General features: G+C 39.4%; 1 protein-coding gene across 1 annotated transcript in view; it reads left to right on the plus strand.

Moving 5' to 3' along the window:
• The first annotated feature begins 1,640 nt into the window (after positions 1-1,640).
• Positions 1,641-16,717, plus strand: part of scarb2a (scavenger receptor class B, member 2a) — a 22,440-nt gene continuing 7,363 nt past the window's right edge. The window contains exons 1-9 of the mRNA XM_077600894.1: positions 1,641-1,997; positions 2,066-2,254; positions 10,032-10,189; positions 10,270-10,417; positions 11,312-11,506; positions 11,718-11,809; positions 13,638-13,757; positions 13,954-14,132; positions 16,674-16,717. The exon at positions 16,674-16,717 is cut by the window's right edge and continues 75 nt beyond it. Coding sequence (XP_077457020.1) covers positions 2,132-2,254; positions 10,032-10,189; positions 10,270-10,417; positions 11,312-11,506; positions 11,718-11,809; positions 13,638-13,757; positions 13,954-14,132; positions 16,674-16,717 — 1,059 coding nt within the window. The 5' untranslated portion in view covers positions 1,641-1,997; positions 2,066-2,131. The remainder of the gene's footprint in view (positions 1,998-2,065; positions 2,255-10,031; positions 10,190-10,269; positions 10,418-11,311; positions 11,507-11,717; positions 11,810-13,637; positions 13,758-13,953; positions 14,133-16,673) is intronic.

A 16,717-nucleotide genomic window follows, 5' to 3' on the forward strand; every position in this document is an offset into this window, starting at 1 on the left:
GCCCACCTCGTGATGTAGCGGTTCACTTGCCTGACTTTGGTGTGGGCAGGCGTGGGCTCAATTCCTGCTTGTGGCGGTATGATTGGGAGTGTGGGTGGTTGTTTGTCTCTCTGTGTGCCCTAGGACTGACTGTCAACCAGTCTAGGGTGTCCCCCGCCTCTGGCCCGGAGACAGCTAGGATTGGCTCCAGCACCCCCGCAACCTTGATGAGGATGAAGCGGTTCAGAAAAATGAGATGAGATGAATGAATGAATGTAAACCAGTTGAAAACTGATAGACTGAGCGTCTTGATGAAAATGAATGAATAAATCAATAAATTTTAGGAGAGAAAAAAAATCAACTCGTGTGTTATAGGAGGGGCTTAAGAGAGCCTTTATATTTATTCTTTTTAATTTTAAATGTTGCCTTTGTTTTAACATTTAAAATATATATACTATATATGTGTGTATATATATATGTATATATGTGTGTGTATATATATATACATATATATATATATATATATATATAAGGGAGAGGGAAATATATACTTTTAAATACTATAATGATTAATAAAGAAAGTAAAATATAACATTTGAAAAGTACGATCATGGTTCATACAAAAAAGATGCATGATTATAATTGAGATCAAACATCCACATTTGTACACATGACATTTGCCTCGCACTGTTAAACCTAATTATATTAATATTGTGGACTACATGACTCCAAATGTGATGTGGGCGCCAGGTCTTTATGGGATTATGTTTGCTATTTTCAGTGATCAAAAATAGTCATTTGCCCTAAATGTCCTGAACTAATTATTTGTTATAACATGTGATGCTGTTGTTACATTCTATGTGATTGCATTTTATAAATACTTTGCTGCATTATTGTATCAACTATTTGGCTGCCATTAAGCCAGAATGGCCATTGCAATTGATGGCCACCCACCCTCCCCTTCAAAATGAATTGGACATCAATCTCTGTCATTGGGTTACCGTGTTACGTTCAAGATAAAACAACATAGGAAGGTTAATGATGTGTTTCCTTAGTTTAAGTTATGTAAGGAATAATATACCAAAGTTCCTTTGTAACCATTTTACAAACAGTTGTTTTTTTTTAGCAACTCTGCACCTTTAATGGGAGTCAATGATTTAAATGATGTCAACTAAAACTTATATAATTTTGTCAGACTGACCAATGTGTCTACATAAACTGACGGAACAGCAGCCCCCCAAGCATCCCCCTACATCCAACATCAGTGAGCATCCTTGCATCCTCCTCCCCGCTATGCACGCACTCATTGCCGGCTCTCACACCGCCAGCTTCCCCCTTTAAATAGCAGCTCCGCCCCGAAATCAGTCGATCAAATTCGACATCGTGCCCACCAGCTTCCAACCAATCAACGCGCCGAGGGGCCAGTGTCGAGACGGTGGTCCGGGTGAGCGTTGACCAATGGGAGGCCGAAATGTACGCATGCGCGAGACGAAAGCCATCGGAGGGGAGCAGTCGTAGGCCGGGGTTGTGACGTCAAGCCGATTGATCCTCGAAAGATAGTAACTTTTTTTCTGATGTAACAAAGGAACATTTATACCCGTTCTTGATGAAATAATGCTTTTGAATTTGTGAAATTAATTTTGAAGTAACGGGAACGCCGCTACATTGCTACTGCTTTCATTCACAGGCGGTAAAGATGACATGTTAAAATGAGTTTGGGGGACAACAACAACAAAGAATTACATGTTAGTACGACGTTTGTCAAAAATAAAAATACGAGCAGCAGCATCTCTTTTAAATAGTAGATAGTGGGTGTGTTTTTGTTCGAAGTCCGCGACGCCCCGCCCGGCTCAGCCTCCAGAAACACGGCGCTCCGCCTTATCGGCTTCATTCCAGTAGAGCGGAACCGCGAGGGGCTGGATCATCGGCTCCTCCTCGTCATCAAGCCGCTTCAAAAACACGCTTCGCCCCGCTACAAACGCCACCTTACCTCCCAAGCCTTACACGGGGACGTTCGGGTGAGGAACGAGTACAGAAAAATCCGGACAATAATCGAACGCACCTCGCTTTCTCATCTCTTCTCCAGGGACGCCCTTGTTTCGCCCTCTCTAAAAAAGGCTTCCGAACGACCATTTCTCCACTTTTTGCCGTCATGACCCGGAGATCGTGTGCCATTTACGCCACCGGCATCGTGTGTGCCCACCTCCTAATCGTGGGGATCGCTTTGGTGGTGGCTCAAGTCTTCCAGACCACCATACACAACCGCTTGAAAAAGGTGAGTTCTTTTGGATTTTGACCTTTTCGCCCGTTTAAATGCAATGCACTTGGGCTCAGATTGGCTGAGGCAGCATGACCCACTGACACATTGCCTCATACTATGTATGACTCGGTCTTCCCATTCAACACTCGTTTATGTCCTCGAAAAGACAGAAAATGCATCTTTAGTGGTCCACCAAGATTATTTTTCTTCCTACAGCTCTTAATATTGTCTACCATTGGGCTTCAGTCATTTTGAAGTGGGACGGCTGGCAGCGAATAAACATTAGTACATGCTCTGCTCTCATAAACTCATTTAAAGAGTTTAAATCTAGTTCTTATGTTTGGCTGTCTATGGCTGATTTTAAGAGGACCCCAAAAGAAGGTCCAGAAGCATTTTCATTCATTAGTGGCTCCTGTTTGATTGCAGGTTCAATTCACCAATTTGGTTTCTGCAGGTGTACTTTTGGTTAAATTTTCGCCTTAAATTTATCAAATCGGGGCGGGCCGGTGCCTGAGTGGTTAGTGCTTTGGCCTCACAGTGGGGGTCCACGTCGGTCCACCTGTGTGGAGTTTGCATGTTCTCCCCAGGTCAGTGTGGGTTTTGGATTGGATAACTTTATTCATCCCGTATTTGGGAAATTTCATTGTGACAGTAGTAAAAGGGTGAGAATGCAGATACAGGAAAGGCATAGTTATAAGTTAAACAGTACAGTCGCAAGAAAAGCAGCAAAAACACAAAACGAGCAAGAGTGGACGGAGCTACCGCCACCGGCTGCCACTTGAACGACGCCATCTTGGTTGCGGTAGCAAAAACGGGGACAGACTCAAAAAAACGTTGTAAAGTTGGACAAAAGACTGTGACCGAGGTAGAGAATATGCAGAGTCACTCTTCCATGCTTATCCGCACAGTTCCTCAGTAGTCTGGAGCTGAAGACAACAGTAGCAGAGTAGAACTCCTCGACTCCGTTTCCGGCCTGGTAAGCGCCGACAGCTCTTCCATCTTATCCCATGATGGTCAGAAGCGTTGCTTCTTCTCCCGGCTCTTTTGTCCAGCTCTGAATTTCCAGCGGCATTGAGGTGTTGCTCCTTCTGCTGCGTATTGTAACAGCTAGTCCCATGTGTATGACAGCGTAGGCATGGCTGAATGGTTCCAAAAAAGAAGTGGCAGAAAGAAGCCAGACTAACAGAACAAAGAAAGTTGTAAAAACAAAGTATAAAGTACAAAGTAAAGTAAAACGGAATGTATTAAGAAATATTAAAATGTAATTAAATAAAGACAGAAGGGCTGTAAAACACGAAAAACATAAGAGTGGACAGAGCTACTGCCACTGGCTGCCGCCTGAAAGGCGCCATCTTGGGGAAAAAATGGTGCTCGCGCTCTCTTCTCCGGGTGCTCCAGTTTTGGAGTCAGATGGGATAGGCTGCAGCACCCTGTGTGACACTGAGGATAAAGCGAATCAGAATATGAATAAATGAATGAATATATTAAAACAAACTACAAATTTGGGAAAAAAGAAGCCTTGCGATTGGCTGGCCACCAATTTATGGTATGCCCTGCCTAATGCCCATAGTTAGCTGGAATAAGCTACAGAGCCACCACCCACTCCCACCATGACCCTAGTGAGGATAAGTGATTCAGAAAATGAATGAATGAATGAATGAAAAAAATAACACCCAATTCCGGGTATCCCCGTCTCTGGCCCTAAGTTAGCTGGGATGGGCTCCAGCACCCCTGCGGCTGTGACCCTTGTGAGGATGAAGTGATTCAGAAAATGTAAGAAAAAATCAAAGGTAGGGGTCTCGGATAGTTGCTTCATAGATATTAAAGCATGTTCTTTTGTGTGATTAGAACCTGTTATTTTGATGAGCCATCCATAAATGAAGAAAAATGGCAATGAATGATCTGGTTTCAGAGCCATTGACTGGGAATGATGGCTCCCAATCCTCTCAGTTTAAATGGATTTGACCTCCATCTCCATCAAATGGCAGCCACAGTTAATTTGCCAACCATGAAGTTGTAAAGGATTACAAAGAGTCAGAAATGTACATTTGCGTCAATCCTAACGAAACAAACACACAAGCCGCAGATATCTATAGACTACTCTCATTGTGATATTAAAAATTTTCAGCTTGATAGCGATGGTAAAATTCAAAATTATTTACTAGATAATATTTTTGATACAACTTAAATGAAAAAGCCAATATTTTAGTGACACTGATGATTATAGACCTCCAGTCATCTGGTTCATGAATGCTAAATTAAAACTATAAATGAGTTTATCAGTAGCAGGCGTCAAATCCATTTGAAATGAGAGGGTTGGCAGCAGCAGGTGAACAACTGTTGTTCGAGTTAACAAGGAGAATGCAAATGTGCTATCAAGAATAGTGCCAATTGAAATTTATCCCATGGTAAAAAAATCAAGGTGCAAAACCAAATGCATAACTGAGTATTGATACTTTTTGCAATCAAAAATTGTATCTGGATACAATAGTTCAGTCTCGATCCTATGTGAAAATCCACGTATAAACCACACTCGACTAAGTCGCACGGTTAAAAGCTGCAAAAAGAAAAGTTGTGGCTTATTGTCTGAAAACTAGTGTATTACTTTTCTATTTTTATTGCATATAATGTTTCGGATGAATGAAAACATTCAAGATTATTATGAAAATGAATGAAAACAGAAAGACACTGGTTATGGACCCCAATTATAATCCAAGTGGTTTATATACATAATGCTATTAATCACAAATAATTGTTCACGGGTTGGTTGTCTCCTTGTGCACTGCGATTGGCTGGGAACAAATTCAGTGTCCCTTGCCTGGTGCCTGTAGTTAGCTGGGATATGCACCAGCACCCCCGCGACCCTTGTGACGATAACCGGTGTGGTTAATGAATGAATGATTTAATTTGGTAACCATTTCCCCGGGCATTTTTTTTGTCTTTCATAGTATATGCTCATTACATTGAATGGCAACCAACGGATTAAAAGCATACCAGACAAATGTTTAACTAAGTACGAGGGAAGCCTGCCCTCCAAGTGCAGTAAAGTTTTAATGGCTTTAACGGTTGAAAGAAAATGAATGAACGTATTCGTGTTGTCATGTGCCGGGTGGCCGGGGCGGGGCTTAAGTCTAAGGCTAGGGGGAAGGGAGTTCACTGCTCACACTTTCTTACCTTGAGGGCTCGTTTCTTGTCCCCAATTGATCGTTTGTTGATTTTGGGACACAGTAAACCTTCAAAACACACCGATATTTGAGTACACTTTGAAAAAAATCACGCTCCATGACAGACAAAATGGAGGTTGATGCCACTATATATGGTACTTTGCCACACCCGTCACCGCCTTTTGACCTTTTGGGGATTGCTGGCATTCCTCTTGGCGACATGAATGAGCTGCGGCCGTTTTATACGCCAGCTCATCTGGACTACTTGGGGAGGAAGCAAGGCAGCCAACCAGCCAGCTTCCCTCTTCTGGAAATTAATTTTCCCCGTTGAGAATCTCCAAATGAGGAGTTGCTTAGCGGGGGAACGCGTAATCCTCGAAGGGGAAAAAAACACTAATCGCATCTTTGTTGAGAAGTCATTGCCGAGGACAAGCAAACCTGACCATTATGAGTATATTGTATTTTAAAAAAATATATACTTCTATAATATGTCTTCCCTCATAGACTAATTCAATGGCAGTTAATGAGTTAACACTGCAATTTATTTATTGTACCAATATAGCACAAAAATGACGTGATCATATTGGTGAGTACTTAGAAATAATAGCATGCCAATTAGAGGTAAAATTGGGCCGAAAAAATCCAGCCTGACCCGGCTCACGGGTATTAAAGCGTGGTGATTTATGATAACAAATTAAAGCCTGTCTTTTGTAACGAAATCTAAGTTAAACAATACTGTATAAACATTTACATCTTTTATATGATAATATAGATGTTCGAGGATCATCACTTTTGCCATTTGCTATTTTATGTTTTTTGGAAGAACAAAAAGACGTTCTTTAATTTTTTTTGTTTTTTTATACCGTTAAAACAACCATAATTCCCCTTTTTATCACGTTGAAATTTAACTGTTGCAAAATGAAGTTTTGTGGGGAGAAAACAAAATTATTTCCGCAATTAATTTTTGCAACAAATAAGACTATTGTTTTGATATATTTTCTGTATGATTATGATGACTGATTATAGTTTAAATAAGAAGTCCTTGGAAAAGGCCTTCCTTGTAAGTGTTTCTGGGCCTAAAAAAGTTAGCAAATCCTTGCTGTAGGGCGTGGAAGGAAGCATAAATCATGTGAGGAATTTCTTGCCCTCTTCAACCCCTGAAGGCATTTTTCCCCATGTTTGCAGTAGGAAACTGTAAACACGGTCAATCCGACGGATTGACTATGAAAGCTTTTAATTTTTTAATTTTTTTTTTAAAGGAATTGGGACCGAGTCGAATTTACATTCAATTCTCTAAGCGCCATTGACAATGCTAGATGTCAAATCATGTAGTGTCCAATTTTCAGAGTTAAAATGAGTTTGTCACTAGTCACGGATTTAATGTCAGAGTTAATAAATATACATAAGTGCATAAAAATAGGAGTGATTAAAATATTCTGAATACAGACAATTAAATTGTAAAAAAAAATACAGCTAAAAATGCAAATTTAAAAATAACAAATACAATTAAATTGTAAAATTATTTAAATGATTCATTTCTATTAAAAAACAAATATATAAATGAAAAAAATGTTTATTTTTGTATCTTCCCCTAAAATGCTCGTTTTTTTTAATGATCATTTTTTCTTTTGCTCTATATTTTTAAAAATTAATAGGGCAAAAAATACCTTTTTATTCTTAAATCTATTATTTCCAATTTCTTTGTTGTACTTCTCAATGAGATTTCTACATGTATGTATTCCCCCCAATGCTTTTTGATGTCTCATTTTCTGAACCGCTTCATCCTCATTAGGGTCGCGGGGCTTTTTGACGTATATTTGTTTAACATAAAATGGTTTAACTTCTGTTTAAATTTCCACTTGGGGCCTTGGGCGTGAGCGATTAAAGCTGTCCAAAAAATGTTACAAACCGCCAAAGAAACCTTGGAAGGATCCAAGGATTTGTGCTGTGATCAGTCATTACTACTGATAAGAGTTTGTGTGACATCATCATCGTTTCACTTGAACTTTTTCAGTGCCGAAACTTACAGCAGTAAGTTTTAGAAACCATTTTGTCAGTTTTTCCTTTGTCACTTATCCTGTCACCGCTGTTGTGCAAGTCCTTCATATATAAAGTTGAGTGTAGAGTTCCTCATTGTGGTAGAAGAGCAAACTTGCGACAGCAGCACATTATAAAAAAAAAGCTGACAAAATAAACCCGCAGCTGATGCATCAAAAAGGCAGAATGTCAGGGCAATTGTATTCAAACTAAACTTGTTTGTTAACTCATTAGCTGCCATTGACGGTGTTTAGATGAACATGAGTTGCTTTAAAAGAGAGGAGCACTCAAAGATGATCATTCAAAGCCAGGCCTCCCAGTTTAAATGAATATCTATCATTGTCAATAGCAAGCAATGAGTTAAATACTAGTTTGTGTGTGTATATGCTTACTCACTACCAACCATCCCAGTTAAAACCTTCTCAAATTGCATTGTAATTTGATAAAAAATAACATAATTTATCATATTTTACGAAAATATTTTTTAAATATATCTTACAAACCAGGAAAATTCCCCAAGTATTCCATTATAAATAAACATAATGTCTGTTGTAGTTATAAAAAAATCTATAGTATGAAAAAAAATGTCCTTTAATTCTAGAACTGTTTTAATATCATACTAATAGGGGAAAGATGAATTTTGACTATCAATACATTTGTTTACTATTGTATTAAAAAAAGTGAGGAAAATTGTACCCTTTTTTTAAAATTGAAATTTCCAGATTTTCCAGACATTCAATGAAACGTTACATTTTTTTTATACCATACTGAGAAAAAAAAGAAAATATGCCCTTATCAAATTATTGATAAAATTGTGTATATTGTAGATTTTTGAAAACGGCAGTATTAAGACTGTAATTTGGGGGGGGGGGGGGGGGAAACTAAAAATGTTCCATATGTTTCTAATCAATGAAAATACCTTTTAAAAAAAAAATCATATTTAAACAGGAAAACTGACCGATTATTTTGGTTAGTTGTTTCCCGAGAAGCCTCAGCGTTGTTACGAGGATGCAAGCGACCATACAAACAATCTCTTGGCCGGAAACATTCTCCAAGGTTTCCAAAGAAATTTTCCTTGACAGGAAATAACGGCCACGCCTTTAGTGGCAAGTATACTTACGAGAGACAATGTACAGTACTGGGTTTTCCAGCAAACCAAAGGATGTCTCATCAATTACAATCACGTGGTTAAAAATAACCTTTTGTGGTTTGTGTACATTAGCAGTGACAAGTAAACGGTGCCTTTATTGCTGACATATTTGCTCTTTGACTCTAACACAAAAAAACATGACCTCTTTTGACTGCTCCTCTAATTTCAACAAAACTGCCAGCATTTGTAGGCGTGCTCATTTCACACAGGTTCTTGTCCGCACTTGCTGGGATGTGCCTTTTATATAGCGTTGGTGGGGTTTTTTTCTTTCTAATCTGAGTTTGGCAGAAAGAGTAGAGAAGAAGCAAATAACTCAGTGGTGGCCGTAGATGTCCAATCCATTCGGGGCTTGGAGTTCCAAATGGTTTGGATGTTTATCAAGGTCCATGGCAAGGCACTGATCACTCAATGCCAGCCATTCTGGAGTTAAGGTTAAGTATAAGTAAAGGGTACCCAAGTCCAGTCCTCAAGGGTCCCTTTCCAGTCTGTTTTCCATGTCTCACTCCACCATCACACTTTAATCAAATAATCAGGACTGGTGTCAAAGTTCTGGACAGCTCGCTGATGAGTTGAGCATTTGATTCAGGTGTGGTAGAGGAGGCAGATATGGAAAACAGACTGGATAGGAAACCTCAAGGACCGGAGTTGGTCACCCTTGCCTTAACCTTAACTCCTGGATGGCTGGCATTGAGTGATCATGTGGGAATGGGAACAAGAATGGAAAATAGATGCCTATCAAAATAACACCAGCAATTGGGTTAAACATCAGAATGGTGTTTGGCCCAAATTTTTCTTGAATGATAATAATTGTAAGATTATGCTTTTCTGATAATGCTTTTAATCTCTAAAATATGACAGTGGCAATTTTTTTCTTTAATAAAATGACTTGATTATAATGTGTTTTACCAATGAATGATTTGGCTTGTGACACCAATTCTTTCATCTGTTAGGTAGGGTTGGCAATGAATTCATGTACATTCGCCACCCTCCATGCTTCAAATGGATTTGAGACCCTAATTTAAATTCATCGACTCAACCAATATGGCCTCAGGGCGCCCGTCTTGGTAGGGGCAATGTTCATATCATCCCATTTAGCCTAAGAATGGTCATTCGCATCTCCTAATCAAAATGGATGTGGTGCACCGTCAATACTTTGAATCTAAATCACATGTCTCAAACCGATTCCGCAGAGGGCCGCAGAAGGTCCTGGTCTTTGTTCCAACCAATCCAGTGCCGACATTTTAACCAATCAGGTGTCTTCTAAAATAAGTAGCACCTGACTTTAATTAACTAATTACACTTGCCAAAGGTATCCTCTTGTTGAGTTGGAATGAAAACCTGCACCCACTGCGGCCCTTTTGAGGACCGGTTTGACACCCCTGATCTAAATGTTAACATTGTTTCCAAACGAAGGTCCGCATTAAGTCTTCCTTTTCTATAGGAAATAACCCTAACCGAGAAGAGCCAAATGTTCGAGTCCTGGAAGAACCCTCCCCCACCCGTCTACATGGAGTACTACTTCTTCAACGTCACCAACCCCAAGGTGTTCCTAGCGGGCGGCAAGGCTGTCGTCCAGGAAATTGGACCTTACACCTACAGGTAGGTAATCAATACCATGTCCTTCCGGGGTCTTCTTGTTGAATGGCGTTTGACCCGCGACCTATCATTTGCCGCTCTAGAGAGTATCGGCCCAGGGAGAATGTCACCTTCTTGGAAAACGGCACCAAAGTGTACGCCCTCAACCCTAAAACCTTCGTGTTCGTGCGGGAGAAGTCTGTGGGCGACCCCGAAGTGGATATCCTCAGGACCATCAACATCCCTTTAGTGGTAAGGGATTTTTTTAAAATTGACAATAGAACAAGTTTTCACATTTTCAAATGGAAGGTGGACATGTATGTGTAATGTTTTATTTATTTATTTTTACGCTCTTATTTTATTTTATTTTTTTAAGATGCCAAAATAATTATTTTTATTTTTTTTAAATCACATTTCTATCATTTTTGTCAAATTTATGGGTAAACAATTTGTTACTTTCACAATCAGTATACCATTTCAGATTTTTTTTTTAATACTTTTCCATAGTTCTCAAAAATTAATTGATTCATGTTTCTTATTGTTGTATATTTTATTAAAAACATAGGGGAAGTAACTTATTTTCCTATTGTAATGTGTATAGAAATAAAAATACTGTCCTGTCCATTGTATTGAATTTCCTCATTTAAAATAGTCAGTGTTGTTGCAAGATTAATATTTGATTTAAAATAACTTAATTTTATATGTATGTATCTTTTATTGATTTTAAATGACCTGGAAAAGGTCTCAGGTGGTTGTAAAAATGACCTTTAAAAAATGGCTTAATCATCCTGGAACTGCTGTTGTCTTTTTTTTTTATCTTGGAAAATTTGAATTCTGACATTTTATCCATTCATGACTGTTTTGACATAGAAATTATCACTTAGAATAGAAAATAGAGACTAAATTATAATGCTTCATTATAACTAGGGGTGATTCTCTTTGATTCTGTCTTTTTATCCAAATTTAGAAAATTAACCATTTGGACAAGGAGGGGCTGGCAGTGGTCATTCAATTAATGGCACGAACACATGATATTGATCATTCAATGCCAGCCATCCCAGTCCAAACACATAACACATCAAGGACAGTGAATGAGTGTAACTAACTTGGATATGAGATGACATTCTACGTTTCCCTCGCCGCTAGGTGGTGATGAACGAGCTCAACTCGTACTCCTTCTTCCTACGTAGCATCATCTCCATTTACATCAAAAGCCTGGGTGCCGAGCTGTTCACCACACGCACGGTACACGAGTACCTCTGGGGTTTCCGGGACCCCATCCTCACCAAGATCCACTCCATGAAGCCCGATGTGGATGAGTACTTTGGCCTCATGTGGAAGGTAAATGCCACTGATCGCCGTGAACCCCCCACACCCACCCGCCTCAAATCTGGAGCGTCGGAGGGAGGGCTGGGTTGGTGGTTGGCGTCACCCGGACACAAAGCAGCGTTTATTTGGCTGCTCATTAAGCGCTCAGACGCAAACGCGTTCTGACTGAGTGCGTCGGCAGCATACGCTTGGTGTCTGAACACGTCTGCTTCTCTTTTGGCAGAAAAACGGAACCCACGAAGGGGAGTTTGTCTTCAACACTGGTGAGCAAGACTACATGGACTATGGAAAAATCGACACATGGAACGGTCTCAGGTAAGACTTTAGAATGTTTCCCAGAATCAGAGGATGTTTTGGTGTTGAAGTTATTGAAAATTTAAAAACAAAAGCCCTAATTTTTTCTATTAAAGATTTCAATATCAAAGACTTGATTAGATAGATGCTGACATTTTTTCTTTCATTGTAAATATCACATACTTGGCATACTTTTTTTTTTTCTTCCTCCATTAACACAATAACAAGTATGGTGGTCACTGTGTTGCAAATCGGTTCTAATGTAAATTTTTTCCTCAGGCTTAGAAGCTAGCTGTACATAGTCAATTAAGTCTTCACTGAATGAACCTATTTGACAGTTTGTTAAACTTATTTACTGTCATTGACGGGGATAGGCGTTCATCATGTGGGAATATGCTTATGGTTTCGGGTAATGAGGTCCAAATTGGAATTTTCCTCCAGCTGTATAACGGATTGGCCCGTTTAACTCAAATTTGCAGAGTTGTGATATGATAAGAGGAGAAAATGTCAAAGGTCAAACTGTTCAGCAACACGACGATGGTTTGAATTTGTCTGCTTCGGCAGAAGACTGCTGAGTCTCATCTTATTTTCTTAACCGCTTTATCCTCGTGGGGGTGGGTGGGGGGCTGGGGTGCTTGAGCCTATCCCAGCTGACTCCAGGCCAGAGACGGGGGACACCCTCAATCGGTGGCCAGCCGATCGCAGGGCTCCGAGTACTCTGTTTAATTTTTTAGATCACCCAGAAACTGCATGTTTCTGTGTGGATGGTCTGAAATGTGAAGGGTGGGCTGTCAAAGGTCCTCCAACTCTGGAATGACCAGATCGTTCTTTTTACTCTACAGTTGCACCTAGCAATTCTCTGTATTTGCCGAGTTACACAACTTCTCGATGGGGTCCTTTGCCCCCCAGGATTCAAAAGTGGAACAAGGTTGCAAAATGAATGTTTGGCTATCCGCTGTAACTTTGTACTTTTAAATGGATCCAGGTCGGCTGTTTTGAAAAGGCGCCAATAAATCAAGCGCATGTCACACTCCGTAAAAGCCATTTTACAGCAAACTAGTGTGCGTCACCTACCAATATAGGGGCAAATCATCAGAAATGCACAGTCTTTTGTCAAATAAATTAAAGACTTAATGTAATGTTTCTTTATTTTTTTGTTCATCTTGGAAAATTCAACCTTGCATCTACAGTTTTCATTAGTTGTTAATAAATCAAAATATGATTGTTGTTGCAACGTGACATGAAAACTGCATGCAAGACAATTGAAAATAGCAGTCACACAGAGCATACAAACACAGTTTGTTCCAATTTCAATAATTCATTTATTGTTAATGATATTATGCCTTCAGCAGTATTAAAAATCCAAACCACGAATCACCACAAGTGTTAACAGATATGAGTGTAGAGTTTAAGTCTAGCTAATCTGTAATATTATCCCAAATATAGAAAATTCAATTGGAGAAAAATATAAAAGCTAAAAATCAGAAAATCTGAAGTAAATCCTAATCCCAAAATGAAATTTAAAAATTATTTCAAGGTTAAAAATGAGAGGAAATAAGTCAGTTCCGCTTCTGCTTTAGGATAGTTTTAAGTCCAGGATTGAGATTTGTGGGAGCTCAGTTTAATGTCAAATCAATAATAAAGTGCTTAAGTGGGAAAGCTGTCATAATCTTTTATGTATAATAATGTGATAGGAGGTGTTGTGGGATGTTCTAGACAACTGCAGACGCCAGAGATGCGATCGTTCTGTGCAAGCCGTCCACGATCAAATGGATTTGACATCTTTCTTTCAATGAGTGAATCTCAACATTAGTATCTAAACGCGCTATCTCTGTTTTCCCGAATGTAGGGAGATGACCTACTGGTCATCAAACCAAAGCAACATGATCAATGGCACAGACGGTGCTGTTTTCCACCCACTCATCAACAGAAATGAACTGCTTTACATCTTCGCCGCAGATCTCTGCAGGTATGCGCCCTTGAACCGGTGTCCTCCCTTTCCCCGGTTTGCTGTCAGAGAACCAGAAATAGAGGCTTTCCCGGATAGCTTGCTGATACACTTTTCTTGGAATTTGTGTGAAAAATGTGGACACACCCTGGAGTAGAATGATCAAAATATTTTGATGACTTCCCAAACTGAGTGTGTTGATATTTCTCGGTTGCAGGTCTATCCATTTGGCCTACGTCAAGGATGTGGAAGTGAAAGGCATCCAGGCGTACCGCTTCGCGCCACCCAGTGACGTCCTCATGAGCCCCATAAACAACCCAGCCAATGAAGGCTTTTGCGTTCCTGCCGGAGACTGTCTGGGCACGGGCGTACTCAAAGTTAGCGTTTGTCGCCAAGGTAACCTCAATTCTCCGCACCTTACAATTAGATACAAATACCTTCGTTCGCCTCTCACGGTCAAAATAGATTGTACAGTGCTCCCCAACCTTTTTTGAGCTCGGCACACTTTTTGCATTGAAAAAAATCCCAAGGCACACCACATCTGAAAATATTTTAATTTAAAACTATGTTGCCTATATTAACAATAGTCAATCTCATCAGTTTTATCAGCAAGAATCCGATAAACCCCAAAATCTTAAAAAAAAATTACACTGACCTAATGTCACCAAAAGTTGATGTCAACGGACACCGAACAACTTCCAGTTCACGTAATGTAAAAAATAAGTAATGTAACGTTTTTAATCTCATAATTTAATGACTTTCACCAATATGAATTCTCCCAATATGGCGTGAAAAACATGTTGTGCTCACACAGACGTTACTTCGCCAAAAGTTGATGGCCTTGAAACCAAACAACTTCCATTTCACGTAACATAAAAACAAGTGGAAAAACGTAAATTTTGTAACATTACGACTTTGTTTACTCCTAATATTACTTCAATCTCCTAACATTATGCAAAGAAGTTGTGTTCACAGACTTAACGTCAACAAAAGTTGAAGCCCGCAAAACAACTTCGGTTTCACGTTACATAAACATGAGCAAGAAAATACACTTAAATTTCAAAATTTTACGATTTGAATCTTGTAATAGTACAATCTATGATGTAATGCTCGTCCTATTTCAATTTTAATCTCATAGAGGTTCGATTTTAGGCATAACTCTAAGATTTTTCTCTCGGAAAATTACAATTTATGAATCCTTGTAAATTCTTACGGCACACCTTACCATTGCTCACGGCGCCCCAGTATGCCGTGCAAATTGGTTGGAAAACGCTAGTCTAGTGCTGTCATTGGAAGCCAGTGAGGTAACACACAATTTCAGGGGAACATTTTGCTAGGAACCTGCTAGTTCCAGTTATTAAACAGTGACATCTATTTAAAACAGTACATCGATTCTTTATGGGAGCATGCTGATAACCTATTGGGCTACAAAGTATCACGATATACCAACCGATCAATATATTGTTCCAACCAAAGTAGCAGTTGAAAGGTAGAGAAAAACTAGCGGCTTTGAAATATTCAGCAGGTTACTCTTCTGAGCATTCATTTTGATTCCCAAATGTTACATTTTTGTGCAGGAAAGTCAAAACAAAAACAGTTTTTCAGTTGCTGTTAAACTGAACTTAGGGTTGCTAACCTTGAGTTTTTTCTAAAATGGTACCAGAAAAGTAAAACCCACATTGTGAGCAACGCAATTCAGGTCAATCATACTTGTAAACACACAACTGTTGTCAATTATTAGCTCAAAACAGGGTGATGATTATAAAAAAATACAGCCTTTTAAATCTTTTTAACCTTCCACTGCCTTTTAAATACACCTGACCATGCGATCTGGTATTTCCTGCTAGATTTTGAACCGGGCAGTTGAATGATTAACACGAACCCGCGCGTGTCGCAATGATTGGATTATTTGACATTGTTGAGTGGAGAGCAATTATTGCGATAAGACTGTGGGGAGCATCCCTGACATACATTACACACCCTCACCTCTGGACTCTGCTGTTTGCATTCCTTCGGGTTATCACTCGCTTTGATTAGAGTATTGAAGTACTGTGGAAAAAACATGGTAACTCTCCTGATTTAAAAAATATTCATAACTGTGGCTGAGATTTTAGTTCTTTGGGAAGGTGTACATAATAAAAAAAGAAGACATGATGTTGATTTATTTTGCAGAGCCACACAAAGAGATGTTTTGGCCAGATCTGCCCCCCAGACCTTAAGTTTGGCAAATTTGCCATGGATTGTAATAGTTTTTCGTTTAACCGTGCCTTGATCGTCTGCGGATCTTGGCCAAAAGGAGGTAGTGTGAAGCTTTACAGAAAAGCGCTGACGTGGATTGTTGAGGTTGTCTCGCTAAAGTTTTGTTGACCAAGCTTGTTTTTGACATTGCACACAAAACAAAATGCCGTTTTCTATTTGTCCCTGAGTGTTACCCGATTTCGGAGAATCTAAAACCTTGACACAACACTCATTTTTGGTAGCGGTTTACCGGTGTTTTCCATCTTATATTAGCATTAAGCTAACAGGTTTTGACCAACGAAGGAACACAACTTGTTATGTATTGTCCTTTTCTTTGTGTTGTACATTCATTTTTACATTTTTACCTCAAATAGAATGTCATAAATGATTTGAAACATCATTTGACTTTTTTGAGGAACTGTTTGTTATCTGCCAAACAGTTTTCAGCCTGCGTTTCCGCTATGTTTGCTTGATGCAATGTCACGGCTCCCGAAACTGCTTGTCTGGAGTCACTTTTTAGATGTTTTTATCTACCACATCTGCGTGTCATAACAACACATGCCGACGCTATCTCCAACTTAGCACATTAATTACAGCGCCACAAAGACTGTCTTTATCTTATGTTTCTTTTCTTATCTACCTGCCAGGGTTTAAGAGCACCACTGACTTGTTTGTGTTTCTTTTGCGGCCCCTCTCAAGGTGCCCCCATCGTGGTATCTTTTCCTCACTTCTACCAGGCCGAC

The sequence above is a fragment of the Stigmatopora argus genome, chromosome 5 (genome assembly GCF_051989625.1).
Source record: "Stigmatopora argus isolate UIUO_Sarg chromosome 5, RoL_Sarg_1.0, whole genome shotgun sequence".
In the NCBI taxonomy this organism is placed as follows: domain Eukaryota; kingdom Metazoa; phylum Chordata; class Actinopteri; order Syngnathiformes; family Syngnathidae; genus Stigmatopora; species Stigmatopora argus.